Source organism: Gamsiella multidivaricata, assembly GCF_025024155.1.
Source record: "Gamsiella multidivaricata strain RSA 2152 chromosome Unknown BC939scaffold_47, whole genome shotgun sequence".
Classification (NCBI taxonomy): Eukaryota; Fungi; Mortierellomycota; class Mortierellomycetes; order Mortierellales; family Mortierellaceae; genus Gamsiella; species Gamsiella multidivaricata.
Genome location: NW_026251755.1, coordinates 292,340 through 312,982, shown reverse-complemented (window position 1 = coordinate 312,982; position 20,643 = coordinate 292,340). Strand labels below are relative to the sequence as shown.

Genomic DNA, 20,643 nt, shown 5'->3' with positions numbered 1-20,643 from the left:
GCTGTTGCTTGTCAATACGGCGGCTGAGTACCGCTTGAAGTTGCTGCATAGCGGCGTGCTCCTCTCGCCACGATTTGGTGGCGCCCATTGTCGCAGTAGTAGAAGCGACGGAAGCACCGGCACTGTTATTGGTAGTAGTAGGTTTGTTGGCCGAGGTCGAACTGACTGCAGCCGTGTTGGTTCTCTCCACACCCTTGCCTTTGTTCGTTAGGGCACCTTTGTAGTCCATGGCTTTCGCCTGGATGGTAGCGGCCGCTTTTTTGGATACCGGGTGGGTTGAAGAGCTCTGGGACGAGGAAGATCGTGGAGAGGGGGTTGTCTGGCTGGTCGACCTGGATGGCGACGTTACCTTAGACGGACTAGTGGTAATTCCTCGAATGGCCATCGTGTTTGCCTTGCGTGCAGCCTGCAGCTTTTTGCGCAACTGGAGGACCTCGCAAGCTGGTTGGCCATGGTTGGGGCTGCCACAGGTGCGGCAGGTGCGCTGGGTTGCCTCGGTCCATTCGGTGTCTTTGCCCTCAATTTGGAACACCCTGTTGATCACACGCTCCCGCTGCGCCGCGGTAGAGAAATAAACGAATGCCTCAGGAAGGCGACGTTTGGTTGCCGTGCTCAGTGGCATGGAGATAGAGTGCACCGAAGCCTCTCCGTTGGGTGCTGGGATGGTCTGGAACAATTCCAGGACGTCCAAAGGTGTGTACCACGCTGGAAGGTGCGCGAGCTTCATCGTAAGCTCGCTATTGAAGGGGCAAGGATGGTCGCCCAGGTGAGTGACAGCTCCAGAGTCCTTGCCGATGATCACATACGTAACTTTTTCCTCTATCATCCTAGTGACAGCGGTGGGGTTGGCGAATGTGACTCGCGCGGTAGCCATGGAGTGGGTTTTGTTGAAACCCATTTCAACGGAGCGGACCACGCCCCATCTGCCCATGGCAGCGTAGACCTGGTCCTCCTTGGTATTCCAGGCGATGTTGTTGAGGCGCACAACTTGGCTTTCTTTAGCCTTTTGCCTGGTTGTGGTGTACTCCTGGAAATGAGTCCTCACTGGTTTGCCGTCTTCGTCCATGTTAGTGAAACCGCAACGAAGGGCGGCCTGTAGTTGGTCACTCGTGCCGACCTCAAAGACGACGGTTGGGATAAGGACCATGGGGTCATCGTCCACGAAATACTCCATGGCCCCTTGTCCAATAATTGTTGCCTTTTTACTCAAGACCGTGTTGATGTCGATCATGAGATTTGGTAGGTAGGGACGCCTGCCTTCACAGATTGCAGAGGCAGGGATCATCAGCCAGTGCCGGCGACGCCTGGAAACAATGGTGAAATCCTTGGCGGGAGTCATCTCCTCCAAGGATTGAGTGGGTTCAGGTGTGCCAGCAGAAGATGCTGGGAGCTGGGTGTAAACCTCGTCAGAGGCCACAATAGGGCTCGACCCTTCAGTGCCCTCCATAGGCTCGTCCGGGTCGTGATCGGTAAAACCTCGAGGAGGCATATCCAAGAGGTTGGACCGCGAAAGCGAAAAGAAAAAATATAAAAAATAAAAGGGTTGCTAAAATCTGATGGGCCTCAGATGATGGCGAATGGGAGAGTGAATCTCTAGAAAAAGAGATGGGAATGACCGCCTCAGAGAGCGGAATGAGAAAATCACAAGGAACCGGACTGGTAGCCTCGCACGAACGAACAAAAGTGTAAAAGACGTTTTGAAGTTGCTATAACCGATGTGTACGGAAGGAAGAGTTTTTCCTAGTTGCAATTAGGAATTTGTGCAATTAGGGGTTTATGCAATTAGAGATAGGTGATTATACGTGACATATGTAAGTTTATAGAATACTGCGACCATATCGTCAATGGCCTCCTTAGCTCATTGGTAGAGCGTCTGCCTAGTAAGCAGAAGGTAGCAGGTTCGATCCCTGCAGGAGGCATTTGCATATATTTTTGTTACGCATTCTCACTGATAGATGGATAGTTCTCAAGTGCACCAAGGCAGAATTACCCCTGTGAACCTGAAGCAACTTTGGGCTCCACAGAGAAAGTTCGATTTATAGAATTGGGCGCAGCTTTCTCTGCAAAACGATGTAGTTGACAGCGTCTCACCAAAAAAAGCAATCCGCTGATATCTCTGCTTTTTAATCGAATCGACTTCCATAACTGACAAAAATAATGTCCCGGCAAAAGACGCTTTTTATATGCTTTCTACACCGCGAGAGTTCATCCATTTTTGAAAGAGGTTAACGGGCAGCGTCTTTTCCAATACTCCTACTACATCCATTATCCCCGCAAAAGTGAAAAGGCCCTGGATTCTTCTTCATCTCGATCATGTAGCGTAAGTTATAATCTACTTAGTAACCTCGGCTGTCAGTCTTATTTGACAACCCATCCGGAAACACATTTGCCACGTTGAGCATGTAAGTCAGTTCCTATAGGAAATCCATGTAACTTCTTTATTCTGAAAATCGGGCCTATGGCCTAAGCGATATTTTCCCTGCGTTTGCACGGCGCCTGCTTCACGAAGGGGTCTGCTGCTTGCGCTCAGGTTGCCTTTGTCTTTGGCAACCGCGCCTAATATTTTACATGGATCCCCTACAGAGACTGACAACTCTTGTTGGCAAGTAGATTACCCCTAAAAAATATACCTGCTTTTTGTTCCTCTACTGCCTGTGTGCTTGAGCAATCATGCAGCCATGAAGTCAGAGGATGCGCTGCTTAGGAAAACGACGGCCAATCCATACGAGGGCCAACACGAGGATACTAGATTTGTTCACTCATACGGAGCACAAGTCAAGACACCATTGACTCCACTCCTTGTTGTTCTTACTGGAAATAGTAATGAGATATGTTGCCACAAAGCAAGCGCGTTGTAGGGGGTGAATAGCGACTACCTTTTAATGATGGAGAGGTATAATGAGATATCAAAATGTACATCGAAGAATCTTGGTGATGAATGCCGAGCATCATTTGGGTTGATTGCCAACTATCTGCGCAGAGATTGCGTATCAAGTGTAGACAATATCATTTTGGAATCCGCTCAATTTTTCAGGAACGTCTGGATTGTTTCTTTTCAATATCCTGGCCGCCTTTGAGGAAATCTCTAGACGAGACGTAGTTTCAGTGCATTTCTTTGTGAAGAGGGGTTGGCCTCGCCTGCATCCGGAACCGGAGGGCGGTTCTCACCTCGTGGGTGAGGAGGGTGTTAATGGGGAGCGGATGAAACAATGAATTGCGCGCAAATTGAAGAGCAAGACTCATACCACACATTCCCTCCGTTGTATTTGCGCGACACCACAGACAAGGATCGCTGTCATCATGGTGAATTAAAATACGGCTTTCTAAATATTTGAATTGCAGCAATGTCCGTGCGTCAGGCTTGTTCGGCCTTGGTTGCAGATGCAGATAAAGAGAGGCCCTGCGAACGTCGCCGCCTCTCTAACAACTTCGTTTTCTCAACAACATATCCCATAATGGATTCTAAGATCGAAATTTTCATCGCCAACGTGCCAGGCGCATCTGTGTCAGTGCTCTATCGGAAGGAGGAATATATGGCCCTCCTAATGAAACGCATTACCGACGCGCTTGATGAGGTCTGCGGTCGCACCGACCTTGGCCAACTTTACATCAATGGCATCCGCCTCCAGGATAGTCAAAAATCTATCGAAGAATATCATTTTCTAGAGGATCTTGTGCCCTATAACCCCAAGAAAAATATTGATTGGGGGGATATCCGGAGACCGTTAGACATATGCTCCTACCGATATACCGCCATCGCAGACATATCAGATATTAAAGGTGCATGCATAGTAGGGCTCTATGAGTTTCCTACTGGACGTGTTGTTTCGGTTGGAACGAACGTCGAATGCATCTGCGATTGTACTACTGGATACCGCGTAGTTTGCAGACGAGGATACGGAATACTGGAGCTATCACAGGAAAAATTCCGATGCCCACACTGTAATCAGAGCAATGAAATTGTCCCCATCATGTTCGGCTTCAAGAATTGCAAGTATCGATTTCGTGGGACAATGTTATCTGGCGAGCAATACACTTCAAACTGGAAGGATGTCAGGGGGAAGGATGGGTATCAGCTTGTCAGTCGTAGCGAAGCCATTGCATGGAGCTGTTTGATCGTCGAGTCAGCTACTCGACGCTCAGGAGGAGTGTAGTATCTGCCTAGAGCACATGGACGAGGGGTGGACACTTGGGTGCGGCCATCGTTTCCATAATGCCTGTTACGCCAAATGGAACTCATGTTGTCCCAATTGCCGATTTAACGAACGCTCGAATAGGAATAGACTGGTGTAACTGACAGAATCTGTACCATCACAGGAAACACAAGCATAGAAGCAGACCCAAGCAATAGAAGCAACACAAGCAATAGAAGTATTACAAGCAATAGGAGCATCACAAGCAACGCGTACCCTTGACGGCCCTGCATGGATGATCGGTTCTAAAATAAACAATCGTAGGCCCTTTGATCGTATCCTTATTTTTATCTGCTGTGGTTTATGCTGTTGCTGATGGCGCCGAGCCGATCTTCGACACAGACACAATTTGCTGCGTGAAAGATGGACAAGACTGGTAGACGGGCGGCGGCATTTTCTGATTTCCACAATTGATCCAGGGGTTCTTTTCTTTATTTACACCGCGATGATGGGTACACCCACGCCTTGATGACCATAATTGACCTTTAAGAGAGAATCGATTCTTTATCAAGACATAGGTTTCGTCTGCCTTCATCACTCTTTTCTTTACCAGAATGCCTGCACATCCGAGGGAATCAGCGCTCTTCAAAGCAGGGGTCATTCGGATACAAAGAAACAACAACAAATATGCATGAATACGCACACATACTGCTGGAAACGAAAACATGTATAGATCAGATGAGACGTGACAATGGCGGTAACTTAGTCTGTCATCTCCCCGAGTTGAACCATTTCACAAGCCTAACTGTGGAATGTCAAGCAGACCTAACCACAAAGAGAGATAAAAAAACCTAAAGTTTGCCACTTGTCCTGGTTCCCCTGTCAAAGAAGATATGCATTGTACCAGTCTTTTATTTCTGTAGCTGTCTGTTGGTCGAACTGATCTTACGTTATGAGTACATGGAGGCAGTGGCGCTATGGCAAATCAGTTCATAATTCCGTAAAAACAGATTCTATCTCGGCCGCAAGGGTTCGGGAAGCTATGCAAACAAATATGCGGAACAAAATGAATGAAGACGCGAATGGTCTGTATCCATTACAATATCCAAGAGTAGGTCGCACCAACGATGTACATGAAGGTTGGTTTGTACCGATAGTGCCGTTAAACATTTTTCTATAAGAGGGTAAACGTTCCTTACAAATTGTCTAGTCAACTGATTGGCCTTAGATATACAATATTGCTTCCCCCTGTGTTGTCTCAGAAGTGGAAAAAAAAAGGATGGCGTGGTTATAGACAAGTAGGTAAGAGACTCTCGAACGAGGCGGTGTGGTCTGCCAACCTGCATTGTTTTTGTCTCGACAGAGAGGTGCATGATCGATTGTGGTTCCAGGTTTATTTTTTACCCGTTCTCTGAATGTGATTATTCGTCGTGCTCGGTATGGAAGAGGGACTAAAGCCTACGCTGTAACACTATGAATTCATGCGCTGCCTAGATCAAAGTTTAACAGTGGGGGTTTGGGGATGAGGCGGTGTGGTGAGACCATTTGCGAACAACACCAAACACGAACAGCAACCGCAAACGGGGCTGCAATAACAGTCGGTCTATCTTTCAGTCTTACCCTCCAATCCTTCCTTCCTTCTTCTACACGGTCATCTCCTCCCCTCTTGTTTCTTCGCTGCCATCCTTTATTCTTTCTCCACTTCTCTCACCATTTGCACTAACTGTAGCAAAAAATAAAAAAGAACTGCATGAACAGCAGCAGCAGAGTAAACACTATCCTGCTGCTCCCCTCACTAGACCTCCCTCAGTCTCCTCCTCCATCCAGCCTCCTTTACTCTCCCAAATTCTTCTCTGCATCTCGCCGCGCATAACAAGGACCGCCCCTTTTTTGTCCTACCGCGACAATTGTACTGTAGGTCTCCATTCTACTTTTTTCTGGTTTTTTTTCTGATCTCTCTCATTCGAAATGCTTGGACCATGGACCAAGCGATTCTTTCTCAGTCGGGGTTTCTCTTTTTATTTGTGTTCAGGGCAGGGAAGAGCAATTGGCGAATGAGAGCAAGCGACAGGTGCACCGTACCAACGTGCCTGCCTGTGCACTGCATAGAGCAATAAAATAGATGGTGCACAAATACTGGTGTCGAGCATGAGGTGTGTGTGCGACAATGGAAGTGGAATCAGAATGAAGAAAGCGCCTCCTTGATCATCCTCCTCTGTCTCCATTATGCATCCCAACTACATGCAATCGAATTGTCGAGATCCCTTTTTCTGATCCACGCCCTTCCTTCTGTCATGTCGTGTAGCGATCGCTTTTGCTCTGCTTTGCTTTGCTTCTTGTACAGGATCCTGTGCACAAGTACGCCGCTGCACATCCCATCCTGACCAAATCCTCTTTCATGCCCTTCTTTAAGTGACTGAACCAGGCCATCTCTTTCCTGCATCTCTGCCTCTCCTCTCGCCCTACTGTCACACCTCTCCTTCCTACTTTCCCGGCGCCTCACTTCCATTTCGCCCGCCTATAGTAGTAAGACAATGACTTCCCGCCCCCGACATCTGCTTGACCTTCCAGACGAAGTCCTGTGCTTGATTCTAGCATACTGTTGCGAGGACCTGGATTTCCTTCTATGGTTCTGTCCCCTGGTTGGAACCAAGAACCAACTCTGCCAGGATTGCTATCACTGCACCTTGTGCTACAAGTCTATCAGTAGAAAACAGGCCAGCCAAAGCCCTTCCCTCAACACCAACACGATTACAACACGTGGGTCTGCACCCTCCGACAACATTGTTACCACTAGCGTCAGCAATGTCCCAAATAGAGTGGACAACTGCAGCATAGATGACATGAGCGGCATGAGTGGCAGTAACTCGAACAATGAAACCAGTAATGAGACCATCCTCAGGAAAAGGAGGCGACGAACCATTGCAGACAATTGTCAAGGATTGACTACCAGTGATAGCTTTAATACGCTACCAGCCTGGGATCTCTTTCAGGGCCCTGATTGCGTAGACATTGGCGGTCTGAGGTGCCAAGGGAATCAAATCGAACATTGCCACCAATACTCGTCGGTTTCAGATGATGGCAGGTCATTTTGGTCGCGTCATTTTACGCGATTCCTCCTGTCCTCGCGGCTCCGCATGCCTACTCGCCCCGAAAACCGAGGTCAACAACAATCCGCACCCCCGGCTAGCACCATTGCCTCCATGGAAACCATGGCTATGTCACAGCCCTCTCGGTCAATCTCACGTCTAGCTGGCATCGATCCCTTGAAGTTGCCCATAGCTCCCATAGCCGGTAGGTTCTCAATATGCATACCACCACATCTCCTCGAATATATGCTCATATACACATGGAGCATGACGTTACACAACAAAGATTGACTCCTACAGCGCCCCTCCTTGACGCAAGCCAAGATGAGCTCCTATTCCACTCCAGGATCGATTTTTATCCTGCGCATGCATGTGTTGACATGTCTACAAAGAACGCAAGATCGACCCTGTACTCCATTCCCCCTCGCCTTTGTGTAACACTTCATGGATTGCCCCTTCTTTCCTGTCCTGAACCACCTTGAACCTAGTCCATCTACTCTGGCAATCCGTGCCTTCTCTATATTGTCTAGTGCGCAACCTCACATCATCCTATCCAATCTTGTCACCGCCATCCCTTAGACACAACCCTAACAGCAACCCGAATACCTACAGCAGCGTTGTCACCCATCGCTTTCCTCGGATCAATACCCCTGTCTCGTCGCGACGTCAGCTATGTAGCCTTGCAGCCAAGTGATCGAGACAGGGGCTTTGAGGGGGTTCAGCTCAACGAAAAGGAGCGTACGAACGCCTTTAACGCCGTTTCACTTGCAACACGACTACGACCAAGAAGCCTCAGTGCTGCAAATTGGTCCTATTCAAGGGCCACCAGATCGTGTATACCGTCGACATTAGGGGCTGTTCCCACGATCGTCTCCAAAAAGGTCGATTCAAGAGGAGCAAAGCAATTTTCGGTTGTTATCGATAGCGCCACAGCTGACAACGGCGTCCATGACCACTTAGTCAATGCTGCGAAGGTCTCGACACCATTCCATCTCCTTTTGGTGAACAAAAGACTTGCAGGCCTTGCCGTGCAATCACTCTGGAATGCAGCTGTATTCCATGGTCATGACGTTTGCCAGATGGAATCGCTTCTCTCAACCATCACTGAATCTCACTCTGGTGTTCAACCCCATCGTTCTGAATCAGGCAGAACCAACGAGAAACATACGGACCCTGAACGGAGACGCCTCTCTGGGTTCTGTGCGACTACTCACAAAAAAATCGAGCCCGCCATCAGCAGCAACGCACTGGCCAATTCATTCCGTCACTTTATTCGCGACAAGGATCAAGGCGCACAATTGGGCAACGATTTCATCGGATTGTACAAGATGTATCCACCAGTAGAGGGGGCTGCACACTCTGTTTCGAAAAGTGATCCAACGCAGAAGAATCGCGTAGCAGTCGCCATCAAGTCACCCTCTCTCCCGCCGCTGTGGCCCTACCATCGTCATGTAAAGCGCGTCGTGTTAAACTTTGCTCATCCCCAGGCATCCCCACAGATGCTCGTCAAGGTGCTCGAGCGCATTGGGTCCTGCTGTCCGGATCAAATTCAGTCACTGGATTTGCACGCTAACGAAAAAATGCAGGCCGCAGGACTTGAATCACCCGCAGAACTGGAGCGACTTTTCGGATCAAATTTTTCAAAGCTCCGCTACCTTCGATTGCAAGGAGGATTCATTGACAACCAGCTGCTCGGCGCTTTACTCAAGGGGTTCGCAACACCAGCATCGCCACGGTGCCGTCTCTCACAGGTCTTTTTAGGTCCTGGCTCGGTCACGGACAGCGCTATCGATAAACTGATCGCAGCGGCAAGCCACTCTCTCGAGGTTTTAACAGTAACAAGCTGTGTCGATATGAGCGGTGGAGCCTTGGCCAATTTACTGACAAACTGTCCCAAGCTGCGAGTACTAAGCGTTTACAAAGTTCTAGCCAGGGATAAAGAACTTTTGGAGGGACTTGGCATCGATATGGAGAACAATGGCACTCAGGGGTCGGCTCTAGAGTCGATGATATCCTATCCAAGCGCCCCATCAAGGAGGGAGATTGTCGCGCCTCTTGAGCGACTTGAACTCGGAACTGTCAAGCTGACGATTGTAGGCGTCGCTGAGATCATTCGAGGCACTTGCCAGACCCTGCGATACCTGGTCCTGGAAACACAGCATCTCAAGGATGATTTCTTGAGAGGTGTCGTTGCCTCATTGTGCAAGAGGCTGGAGGGTCTGCATTTCGACGACACAAATCACCCAGCGCAGCCTCAGCAACGACAGTCGATGCAAGGATATATATCCAACCGAGAGCAGCGAAGGCGGAGACGATTTTTTGACTTCGGACGAACCAGAGGAACACTGGAAACCCAGCTACACTCTTTAGTGCACCATGCACACATGCCATCAGTCCATCATGGTCAAGCATCATATCATCTCTTACGACGAAATCGCGTCGCGATCAGATCTATCCCAGCACCTCGACAAAGCCCATGGTTAGGCGATACCACAACTGAAGAATGGGTCCTGTACGGAGATTGCTCTCTGTGGGCAATGAGCTCCATTGGATCGTCTACTGCTGCCGATAACGGTGGTTCATGGAATACCGGCGACACCAGGGATGGCTCGCCATCTGCTAGCCGATCGCGGGTGAAGGGCATCTTCCTGTTTGTCAGGGCCATTGGTCGCTGCCTTGTTTCCCTGCTTTCAGACGGCCACAGTCACGGAGGCAATGTCACTGCTTCCCCATCACAAGTGACCCTCGATTCGGCCTTGGCATCCACGTCGGATTCTGACACTAGTTCTGATGCTGGCTCGCAAGACAACTACGAGATCCTACTGGGGCGGTTCGGAGTCGATCCACGAACCGTTGAAGTCTTGATAAAGACCCTTCAGCCTTCTCTCAGAGCGTTTACCGCTCTGCAAACGGATCTGATTGCAGGACAGGGAAAGGCTTCAGCTGAGCTCATTGTCGCGACTGAGTGTTCTACAGCTGTATCTGCCAATTATCTCACGCTGGTAGACAGAGACGAGATCCAACTGAGACTTGTTATGCTCTTAAGCGTTCTTGTTCTGGGGATCGTAGCATCCTTGAACACACAAAAGTTGTAATATTTTTTTTAGTATATTAATATAAACGGGGGTTCTGAACTGCATTATGACTAAATGGAGATATGACTCAATGGCGGCTCAATTCGCGCGTATCCAGCCTTGAGGTGCATGAGCCGCTTCATCACCTTAGTGCTTCGCCCCCAGATTTGCCCCTGTGCCTAATAGAAAAAGGGCTGCAGCTAGAAATGTTGTAATTGACAGGGATTGAGGGGCATCGCACATCCAAATGAACCCTCATGTCGAGGGAATTGGGTGTGAAGTGTAGTAAGATAGAAGGAATCGACCGAAAAAGGTAACAAGAAGAATCCAGAGGAAAATAAGTGGCCACTGGAGGTTAAGTGAAATCATAAAGAGTGAAGAACAAAGTGATTTGTGGAGTGCTCTATATCAAAGAAGACAAGTGCTAGAAAGCCAATGAGCAAGGGTCAAACACGACCTTCTATTTATCTACGGACGATAGATCAAGAGTCTCCAAAAAAGACATATATTGAGTGTGCCACTCATTTAGGAGCATGGTCGCTTGAATAGAAACCTTACACGTGACGTTGTTTATTTGTGACTAAGTTGTGTTGCACTGGAGTCCTTGGAGAAGAAAGACCACTGCTTCCTGTAGGTCCTTTGCTCTCCTTTGTTCGTCCCTTGTTAGGTGAGTCATGGTGGTGATGATGTTGAAAGCGGTTTTCTTTGGTATAAAAGGGTTGATGCGCGACGCCATCGCTCGTACTTTTCAATGCTCTGATCCATACTGACCAGCACCTTCTCTTCGCTGAACTACACCGCCTTCCCGTGGCGCTCCAACTTTTCGCTATCAAAAACATATGCACATACGATACAACAAAACGCCTGCTACATCAGATAACTGAGATTCCAACAATGGCCGACAACAACGCACCCACCTTTACTCCTCCTCCGGTTGCCTCTGGCTCGGAGACGTCCGTCGAGAAGTCTAAGAATGCCGATAAGAACGAGGCCAAGCGCCTGGCAAAGATGGAGAAGTTCTTGGCCAAGCAGAAGGTATGGGACACAAACAGTCGGCCGTGGCATTCTGACGACATTTCACTTTGGTAGTGGTCTTTATGAGAACATGTGCGAACGACAAGAAGGATAGTCTTTAACAAAAAGCGACCGACTGAATATCCCCCTGATACTAGGCTACTGCCGAAAAGGTCAAGGCTACCCCCGCCGCCAAGGAGGATAAGAAAGTCAAGACTGAAAAGTCTGCTGCAGCTCCCGAGCCCGAGTTTGTCAACACGACCCCAAAGGGCGAGAAAAAGGACATGTCTCAGCCTATGGCTGCTACCTATAACCCCAAGGCTGTTGAGGCTGCCTGGAACGACTGGTGGGAGAAGGAGGGTTTCTTTGAGCCCGAACTGACCGCCGATGGAAAGATCAAGGAGGAGGGACTCTTTGTCATTGCTGCCCCACCGCCTAATATCACTGGAAGTCTTCACACTGGACACGCCCTTGCCGTTTCTATCGAGGATGGTCTTTCTCGCTGGTAAGAGCAATTGTGGCTTCAAAGGCGCGTCCTTAAAACTTAATTATGAGATTGCAGGCTGCTCACTCATATTTTAATGACTGTTAACGGGAAATAATAACAGGAACCGTATGTTAGGCAAGACTGTGCTGTTCAACCCCGGCACTGATCACGCTGGTATCTCTGCCCAGGCTGTCGTCGAGAAGCAATTGTGGAAGGAGAGTAAGCAGACTCGACATGACATTGGACGTGAGGCTTTTGTGCAGAAGGTCTGGGACTGGAAGGATGTTTTCCAGTCGCGCATCAATACCCAGGTCAGACGTCTTGGTGCTTCGTACGACTGGAATCGCGAGGCTTTCACCTTGAGCGACAGCTTGTCCAGGGCCGTCACCGAAACTTTCTGCAGATTCCACGAGGAGGGCATCATCTATCGCGCCACCCGTCTTGTTAACTGGTGCTCTGAACTCAACACTGCCCTCTCCAACCTCGAGGTCGACAACAAGGAACTGACTGGACGCACTCTCCTCAACGTTCCTGGATACGATCCCAAGGAGAAGTTCGAATTTGGTGTCCTGGTCTCGTTTGCCTACCCCGTCGAGAACTCGGACGAAAAGATTGTTGTTGCAACCACCCGTATTGAGACCATGATCGGAGATACCGCAGTTGCCGTTCATCCCAAGGACGAGCGCTACAAGGTAAAGAACAACCTTAGATGGACGGAGTTAACAAGAGCCTGGGAGTTTTATCTAGACCAGCTCTATGTGCTCGAATGCTAATGTTTCCGTTCCCTCCATTCTCTGTATGTAGCATCTCCACGGCAAGTACGTGATCCACCCCTTCTCTGGACGCAGGGTCCCAATCATTCTGGACGACATTGTTGTCGATATGGCATTCGGTACTGGAGCTGTCAAAATGACGCCCGCACACGACTTCAACGATTACGAGGTCGGAAAGCGCCACAATCTCGAGTTCATCAACATTCTGAACGATGACGGCACCATGAATGGCAACTGCGGCGAATTCTCTGGCATGAAACGCTTCCACGCCCGTGTTGCTGTCTTGAAGGCTCTCAAGGAGAAGGGTCTTTATGTTGATACTGTCGACAATGCCATGACTGTGCCTCTCTGCTCCAAGACTGGCGATATTATCGAGCCATTGATGAAGCCTCAATGGTGGGTCAACTGCAAGGACATGGCTGCCGACGCGCTCCAGGCTGTCAGGGATGGCAGGCTGCTGATTAGACCCCAGACCTCCGAGAAGGAGTTCTACCGCTGGATGGAGAACATTAACGACTGGTGCATCTCTCGTCAGATCTGGTGGGGTCACCGTGTTCCTGCCTACTTTGTCCGCCTCGAGAACGAAGAGCAGGACTTTGCCGATGGTCAGTTCTGGGTCTCTGGGCGTACTGAGCAGGCTGCCCACGAGAGTGCCGAGAAGAAGTTTCCTGGCAAGAAGTTCACATTGGAGCAAGATCCTGATGTGCTGGACACTTGGTTCTCGTCTGGTCTCTGGCCCTTCTCTATCATGGGTTGGCCCGAGGAAACCGAAGATTTCAAGCGTTTCTACCCCACTACCTTGCTCGAGACTGGATGGGACATTCTGTTCTTCTGGGTCGCTCGTATGGTCATGCTGGGTATTAAGCTGACTGGTAAGGTCCCCTTTTCGGAGGTGTACTGCCACGCTCTGGTTCGCGATGCCCAGGGTCGCAAGATGTCCAAGTCCTTAGGTAACGTTATCGATCCCATCGACGTTATCGAGGGTATCTCTCTCCAGGCTCTCCACGCCAAGCTGCATGTCGGAAACTTGGACCCTCGTGAGATCGCCAAAGCTGAACAGGGACAGAAGATGGATTTCCCCAACGGTATTCCCGAGTGTGGTACTGACGCTCTTCGCTTCTGCTTGGGTGCCTACTCTGCTTTCGGCAGAGATATCAACCTGGATATCCTGCGCGTGGACGGCTACCGCAAGTTCTGTAACAAGCTTTGGAACGCTACCCGCTTTGCGTTGTTAAAGCTCGAGGAGGGTTTTTTGCCCAACGCCACTGCTGCCAAGTCTGGTCGGGAGAGCTTGGCCGAACGCTGGATTCTCAACAAGCTGAACGTTGCAGCTGTGGAATTGAACGAGCAGCTCGGCCAGCGCAACTTTATGAAAGCTACGGATGCTATCTACAAGTTCTGGTTGTACGAGCTCTGCGATGTCTATATTGAGATCATCAAGCCCATTACCGAGGGAACGGATGCGGTCGCCAAGCGCTCTGCCCAAGACACCCTTTACACCTGCTTGGAGGCTGCACTGAGGATGTTGCATCCCTTCATGCCCTACTTGACCGAGGAGCTGTACCAGCGTCTTCCCCGCCGCGACGGCGACAAGATCCCCACAATTGTGAAGTCACCATTTCCCGTCCACAACCCCTCATACGTCGACGAGCAGGCTGATGCCAACTTTGAGTTGGTGTTTGCTGTTGTTCGCAGTGCACGTTCGCTCATGGCCGACTATAACATGACTAAGGGAGGACAAATCTACATCCACGGATCGGCTGATACTGCCAAGTTGTTGTTGTCGGAGGAGGACGGCATTGCCACGCTGGCCAAGGGCAGCAAGGCATGCAAGGTCATAAGGGATGTCGCTACCATTCCTGAGGGATGCGCTTCGCAGACTGTTCAGGAAGGATGCACGGTCTATCTGTTGGTGAAGGGCATGGTCGATGTTGATGCTGAGGTCCAGAAGATCGAGAAGAAGCTGGCTAAGGTCCAGAAGGCGAAGGATGACTTGTTGAAGAAGACTCAAGATCCCACGTACCTGACCAAGGTCAAGGTCGAGATTCGCGAAATCAACGCTGCTAAGCTGAAGGATTACGAAGCCGAGATCGCGACGTTGACGAGCGGCATGGATACCTTTTTGAAGCTTAAGGATTAGATCGAAAGCCCGAGGAGAAAGAGTCAAGCGTAGAGCTTTACACATAGTATAATAAACAACAATTGAATAGGATCATTTGAGCCTGACGAGAGCTTAAAAGACTAAACGAAGAACACCTTGATCTCATTTCTACACCAGGCACCGTTCCTCTGGCACGAGTCCATACTATCGCTGTCCGAGGCCAGCGATGGGAATCTGGGGTACGAGACCGCGATCTTTGCCAATACCCCATGGATCCAGAAGCTCAACACCATGGCGCTGGGACTTAGTGACGTCTAGGACGCAGGATCGTCATGCCACAACCGTCAGGAGCTCGAGAGCGCGATTTTTTGCTTTGACCGGTGGTGATGCTGGTGGAGAAGAGAAGGAACGAAGAATTGGGACGATAGTCTCTGGGGCTATTACCGGCGGCCGATTCTGGATAATATTGATGTGTGCCTGGCCCTACTAGGTCCTCTAAGTACATCCGTCTCTGTCAAGGCTGGAGTCGACCGACATATGGACGGTTACTGTTCAGATGTGCGGGATGCCTCTTGAAGAATGTACCCTAGCCCTTGGGATCTTTTCGATCCGTTGACGAGCTGCGATGGGAACCGAATGCTATCGGTCGGAGGAGATCGCGGGAGATGATTGACGAAGGGAAGGCATATACTCAGTTACGGAAGATCTGCTAGCGTGGAGCTTATCCGCTCTTTTGAGGACGACCTACTCTTTTGGCAGAGTGGGTTGACTCTGTTAGTGGGATCAGGGGAGCCAGTCAAAGGTGAAGGACGATTGAAGGCCCTTTTGAGTAAAATCCGTTGATGGGATAGCGCGAGAGCGAGGACGAGGAAGTTACGGACGCAATATAATCCGTTAATTATAAATTGAAGTGAATACTACCCCGTTATGGCAATCCATTTGCTTTTTGTGGAGAAGCTCGTCACCAGCCTAGGATAGGAGGGGGAGGATGTGGATGGGTGCAGATTGCCGAGCTCATCAATACGGAAACGTCAGAGGAATAGGGTCCACGCCACAACACCACTTCCGCAAGCGCCATGACCTTGGTGCTCTTGCTCTCTTGACTCTTGATCCTCAGCTTCTGTTTACGGGTCACTAACTGCCACAGGACGTTTCCAAGCGCAAGTTGGGCCATACTCCAAATCTGTCCAAGCATGTTCACAGACATCTTCTCGGAGCTAATCAAGAAACTGCTCGACTTGCGGTCTGCACGCACAACCAACGAATTTACTAATGTGTCCGTTGTCCAAAGGGTCTTCCCGTCAGTGCGAGGCTGTCTCGTTGAACTTGACTATATTAATTTCTCAAGCACGTCCGAATTACGCCTTATCTTAGACGCAGCGCAGATTCTAGACGACTGAGACAGTACACTATTCGTGTTGTCATCAACGTGGATGACGCCAACTTTGCACAGATCTTCCGAAACGACATGTCGAGGAACTCGACATGCTGAAAGGGGTAAGCAAAGCGCAGGAAACCAGCGGGGTCGGGCTTCACTTAAGAAGACGAGGGGGGAGCTTGCGAAACATCTTTACTTGTAGAAATGGCGTCCTTTTTTTATTACACGCCTTACCAAAAAAATATCGAGCATTGCAGGCTAGTTTCATCTCCCAATCATTTCCTCGTCCCCTCGGCGCCATCGTTCACTCGGCTTCAGCGTGCCGCCTTCGTAATTGCTATATAAAGAGTTTATGCCCATTGGTCGCGTCCTCCAGGGTTGATCTCTCTGAAGGCCTTGCCCTTCACTTGCACCCGATACTGGCGGTTCAGATGGCGACGGCGTAAGATTGGAGACAGTAGTTGAACCAATGTATGAGGATGACAATGAGACGGGTGAAGAGGGTATTGTCGGAGGAGAGTATGGCGGCGGGTCTGGTGACACGATACCTGCACCTAAACCCACGGTTCCATCATTATCATCGATGTTATGACCCCCTGGTAACCCTGTTCTGGTAGATGAGGTGTGCAGGGAATTAAATGAAGACAGCGACCCGGCGCTCGAATGGGCATTCATGCTGGACTGGAGACTTTCTCGTATCAGTGGTACTCCACTTGACCAGATCATACCTGCTGCAGGATCTCTATAGATGCCATGCTCACCCTGCAAGCTTGGACGTGTGGTGTCTGGAATGTCATGGAGATGTTGCGGTGGATACAGCAATGGCAGTATAGGGCCTGCGTGGTGACGCTCCATGGGTACGGACGAGAGAAAGGGTATGAGTTGCGACTGCTGCCGCTGATGCTGTTGTTGTTGTTGTTGTTGTTGTTGTCGTCGTCGCTGCTGTTCCCAGTGTGTTTGCAAGTTGCGAATGTGCGAACTCTGGATGCGCCGGATCTGGTGAGCAATGGGTTCGTTTGCCTGCGCTGTCGAGGGTAGTGAGTACGGTGTTCTGCTCATGGGCGTGCCCCCAAATAGAATCCGCGGTGTCGCATGTTGGTGGCGATAAAGAGGAGTAGGGTATGCGAAGGAGTGACCTTGCTGAGGCGCAACAGGTGATATTTGCGGATATGGGGGTTGCTGCTGTTGGGTCTCTTCGTACGCTTGAGTATGCTGGATTGACAACGGCTGCTGGGGACCGGCGGACGAGGATGCCAGATCATGCTCTGTCTCATTGTCATTATCGGCACCTGGTCGCTCCCGATCATGCTCTGGTGGCTGATCCTGACCTTCTGGAAGAGAGTACACATGCGCGCCGAGATGACCGTGAGGCGAATGATGGATCCAGCGCGTTCTATTCAGGCCTGACACTATGTAGGGTGCTGCTATGCCAACGGACGCAACACCCTGAGGAATAGCTGTGGTGCTGATGGCTTCTCCATCTCTATCCACCAACATGGAGGTTGATGTTATGGATGAGACCAATTCATTTATAATACCGGCAGCAGTGGTTGGGGTACCAGAGGGACGAACATTTTGCGCCAGGGAGGTGGCTAATGGCGGATTGATATTGGCGATCGCGACGAAGGTCCTGGTCTGTCGTCCCTGCTTCTGTTGTTGCAATGAATGTTGTCGTTTGAACGCCGATAAATTATCAATGAGGCTCATGATCGTATCTTTGCGATTGGTGGTCCAGGAGCTGCCTTCATGGGAGCTGGTAGACTGGGATGTTCTTCGTTTGCGACTACCGCTCCGGGCCCAAGAGTAGTTATCAGTCCCAAGGAAAGAGCTAGCTTCTGCAAAGACCGACACTGCGTTCATAGTGTGTGCAGATCCAAGTAAACCGATAATGGGATCTGATGGCATGGAGTAGTCCTTGAGTGAATATGGTGCTCGTCCCCGACGACCTTTGGTCTTCCAAATATCTCGTGCGTTCGATATGACGGCACCTCGATCGATTTTATATTCCTTGTACATCATGAAGTATTCTAGCAAAGGAATGCATGTGGTCGATAACATGGTTATCCTGCTGCCGCATTGCGAGGTCACTAGCGCGGTCGGGAGGTCCTCAGCACAAATACCATGGTCTTGACCGCCGTATGGGGACCACAGTAATGATTCTTCCTCTAGAGATTGATCTATGGCGCCCTCAATAACAACTGACTTATTCGAAAGCGGGAGCGATCTGTAAATAATTGGGTCCTGACAGCTATGCTTAGCTATATTTCGACCTTGGGGAGGGTCAGGTTGCGCGTTGTGTGAATATTGGAAGAGTCGTGTTTTTGGCTGAGAAGACTTCGACCAGTGCAAAGAGATTTTGCTTGGTAATCGAATGCGATAGGTGCAAGCCAACGTCGAGAGTGGGATAAAATCGGTCAGATCGGATCCTAGGCCACCTTGAACTGCATGCATAACACAAAAAGAGAGGACGAAGCGTCAGTAGCGTTGCCCTTGTTAAAAATGGAAAGAGCGGGTCCAAAGAACCAGAACTTACCCCTGCCAAGATTTGGGCTCTTCTCTCGTCTCTTTGCAGCATAGGGCGTATTCTTTGCGTCCGGCCTAGGCAGGCCTAAGGATGGCGAAGCAATGTCGTCGTGTAACACAATGCGGGGATTCGATCCTCTTGTCGCCAAAGCTGCTGCTTGGGAGGCGGATGTTCTTGTTGTTGCTGTTATTGTCGTCATAGTCGTTGTTTTATCTGCAGTGATGCCCGTCAGTGGTCCGATGTCAACATTTCTTCCGCGATCCAGGGGCAATGACCTACTAGTCTCTGCATTGTCGGTATCGACCGTGCTGCAGCTGTTGTTGCTTTTTGAGTAATGCAAGGGCCACAAGGAAAGTCGACCTCGTTCAGAAGAACCATGCGATTCCGCGGTAGTCGTACCTAAATCGTTCTTGATCTTGCAATCGAGCACAGTGTTACGCCGACTCGCGCCGCCCTTAGCATGAGTAGTGTCCTTTAGGTTGTAATCGATGGCCTGGTGATTCCCTTTTGATGCCAACGCGCAGCATGGATTGCTGCGTAGTGCTATTGTAGTCGGTTTATAAATATATCATTGTTTCAATGAATGTAGCGACTGTCTATTTTTTTTCTTTCCCACCTCTCCTCTTCCAATGTGAAAAAAACAACAATGTGAACTTACCAATGTCATAATCGTTAGTAAGACCCTGGTCGCGTTTGATTAAAGAGACAAAGCCGTTGTCATTGCGAGTATGATCAACTGTATCAGTGGTCTTCCAATGAAAGCTACTACTTAGATGGTTGTCAATATCGCTACCACATTTACTACTGCTGTTCTCAATGCTACTGTCGTAGGGGCAAATGCGAAGAGTATCTTTTTTGAGTTTGCTGCCGTAAAAATCCTCGTAGTCGCTGAGCGGAGAAATGGCAACGGATGTTGTTATTGCGCGAGGAAGAGGAAAAGAAAGAGGTGCGGACTCAACGGCGTTGACGATCCCAAAGACGTCGCCACTGCCACGGTCATTGTTGAGTTTGGGTTGACTGGTATGGTCGGTGTGAGATAGACATAGCGGGAATCCGTGCATGCCAAAAGTTCTTCGAGGATTGTGTTCTGTGAACCTTGGGATAGTTGCGCTGTGAGTTATACATTTGCTTGTGGGAAGGGTCTGGTTATTTACCGCGCTGCTGCTGCTGTTGTCGCCATGGCAATTGCTGTCATTTCTATAGTCGTAACTGCTGAGGTATATGATTGGAGGTTGAGATTCCGCAACAGGGGTCAAAATCGAGGCATGATGTTCGTACTCGTGAGGCCCACGGGTAGCAGCAGCAACAGCGGTAGAGGCTGGTGTTCCCGCGACGGATGTGATGCTTATTGCTGCTATTGTCGACTCCTGATTTGCGGCAATGCCAGAAGAGACGACTGCAAGGGGCATGAAATCCGTTGTTATCCGAGCGGGAGATGTAAGATCTTCGTTGTCGTCATGCTGCAGCTGCTCCATCTGGATCGAAGATGCATGTTCAGTAAGATCGTGCAGCTGGTCGTCATTCTGTGGGCCCTGGAGTTGGAGCCTAAGATGGCGGATGGTCTGCGCTGATGGTTGCAGTTGCAGTTGCTGTTGGGCAGATGGCAAAGTTCTCGCGAGGTATGGGCTGGATGCTTCTATGGTAGCGTAGTCGAGACTGCTGCTTTGACGTGCGGTGTCTTGTGCGGGGTGAGGAGCTGCGGTCGAGCCATGGTCTGTCCCGTCATGTCCGTTCCTGAGGTCGTGACTGAGACCGAGACCGAGACTGAGACTGGGGCTCGAACTGATATTAATCTGAGTCAATCTTAGCCCATGGTCCGTGTCCCCCTCTCGCGAGAGCACAGTAGTGCCATGGTATTGGATTGGATTGGCACTTGAGGCGGATGATCGTCCAGGCATTGGAATGAATAAACTCGTGTGTTGGGCAAAAGTGATAAAAACAGAAGCTGAGGAAAGAGAGAGGGAGAGGCTGTTGATCGTACTTGCACTTGCGCTTGCCTTTGTACCAACTCCGGCAACTCAGGCTGGCTCCCCTCGCAGCACGATGATTCGGTCACTATATAAAAATGTT

The 20,643-nt window shown here is 49.9% G+C and overlaps 3 protein-coding genes and 1 non-coding gene across 4 annotated transcripts; 3 read left to right on the top strand and 1 right to left on the bottom strand.

The window, feature by feature from the left end:
* The first annotated feature begins 1,847 nt into the window (after positions 1 to 1,847).
* On the top strand, positions 1,848 to 1,919 carry BC939DRAFT_t124. The gene has a single exon. It is a non-coding gene; the product is annotated as a tRNA-Thr (tRNA).
* A 4,594-nt stretch (positions 1,920 to 6,513) lies between these two features.
* BC939DRAFT_212829 (uncharacterized protein) lies at positions 6,514 to 10,416 on the top strand. The gene is made up of 2 exons (XM_051550717.1): positions 6,514 to 7,427; positions 7,802 to 10,416. The coding sequence occupies exons 1-2, from the start codon at positions 6,668 to 6,670 to the stop codon at positions 10,315 to 10,317; spliced, it is 3,276 nt and encodes a 1,091-aa protein (XP_051410642.1). The 5' UTR covers positions 6,514 to 6,667; the 3' UTR covers positions 10,318 to 10,416.
* Positions 10,417 to 11,190: 774 nt separating this feature from the next.
* Positions 11,191 to 14,710, top strand: BC939DRAFT_398883 (tRNA synthetases class I-domain-containing protein; the record flags this gene model as incomplete). Its single annotated transcript, XM_051552446.1, has 4 exons — positions 11,191 to 11,331; positions 11,484 to 11,815; positions 11,919 to 12,489; positions 12,602 to 14,710. 4 exons carry the CDS (start codon positions 11,191 to 11,193, stop codon positions 14,708 to 14,710), a joined length of 3,153 nt encoding a protein of 1,050 aa, XP_051410641.1.
* A 1,530-nt stretch (positions 14,711 to 16,240) lies between these two features.
* Positions 16,241 to 20,579, bottom strand: BC939DRAFT_456527 (uncharacterized protein). Its single transcript, XM_051556344.1, has 4 exons — positions 19,232 to 20,579; positions 18,583 to 19,116; positions 18,170 to 18,490; positions 16,241 to 18,076 (listed from the first exon to the last, which is right to left on the bottom strand). Exons 1-4 carry the CDS (start codon positions 20,469 to 20,471, stop codon positions 16,314 to 16,316), a joined length of 3,858 nt encoding a protein of 1,285 aa, XP_051410640.1. The 5' UTR covers positions 20,472 to 20,579; the 3' UTR covers positions 16,241 to 16,313.
* Positions 20,580 to 20,643: the final 64 nt, after the last annotated feature.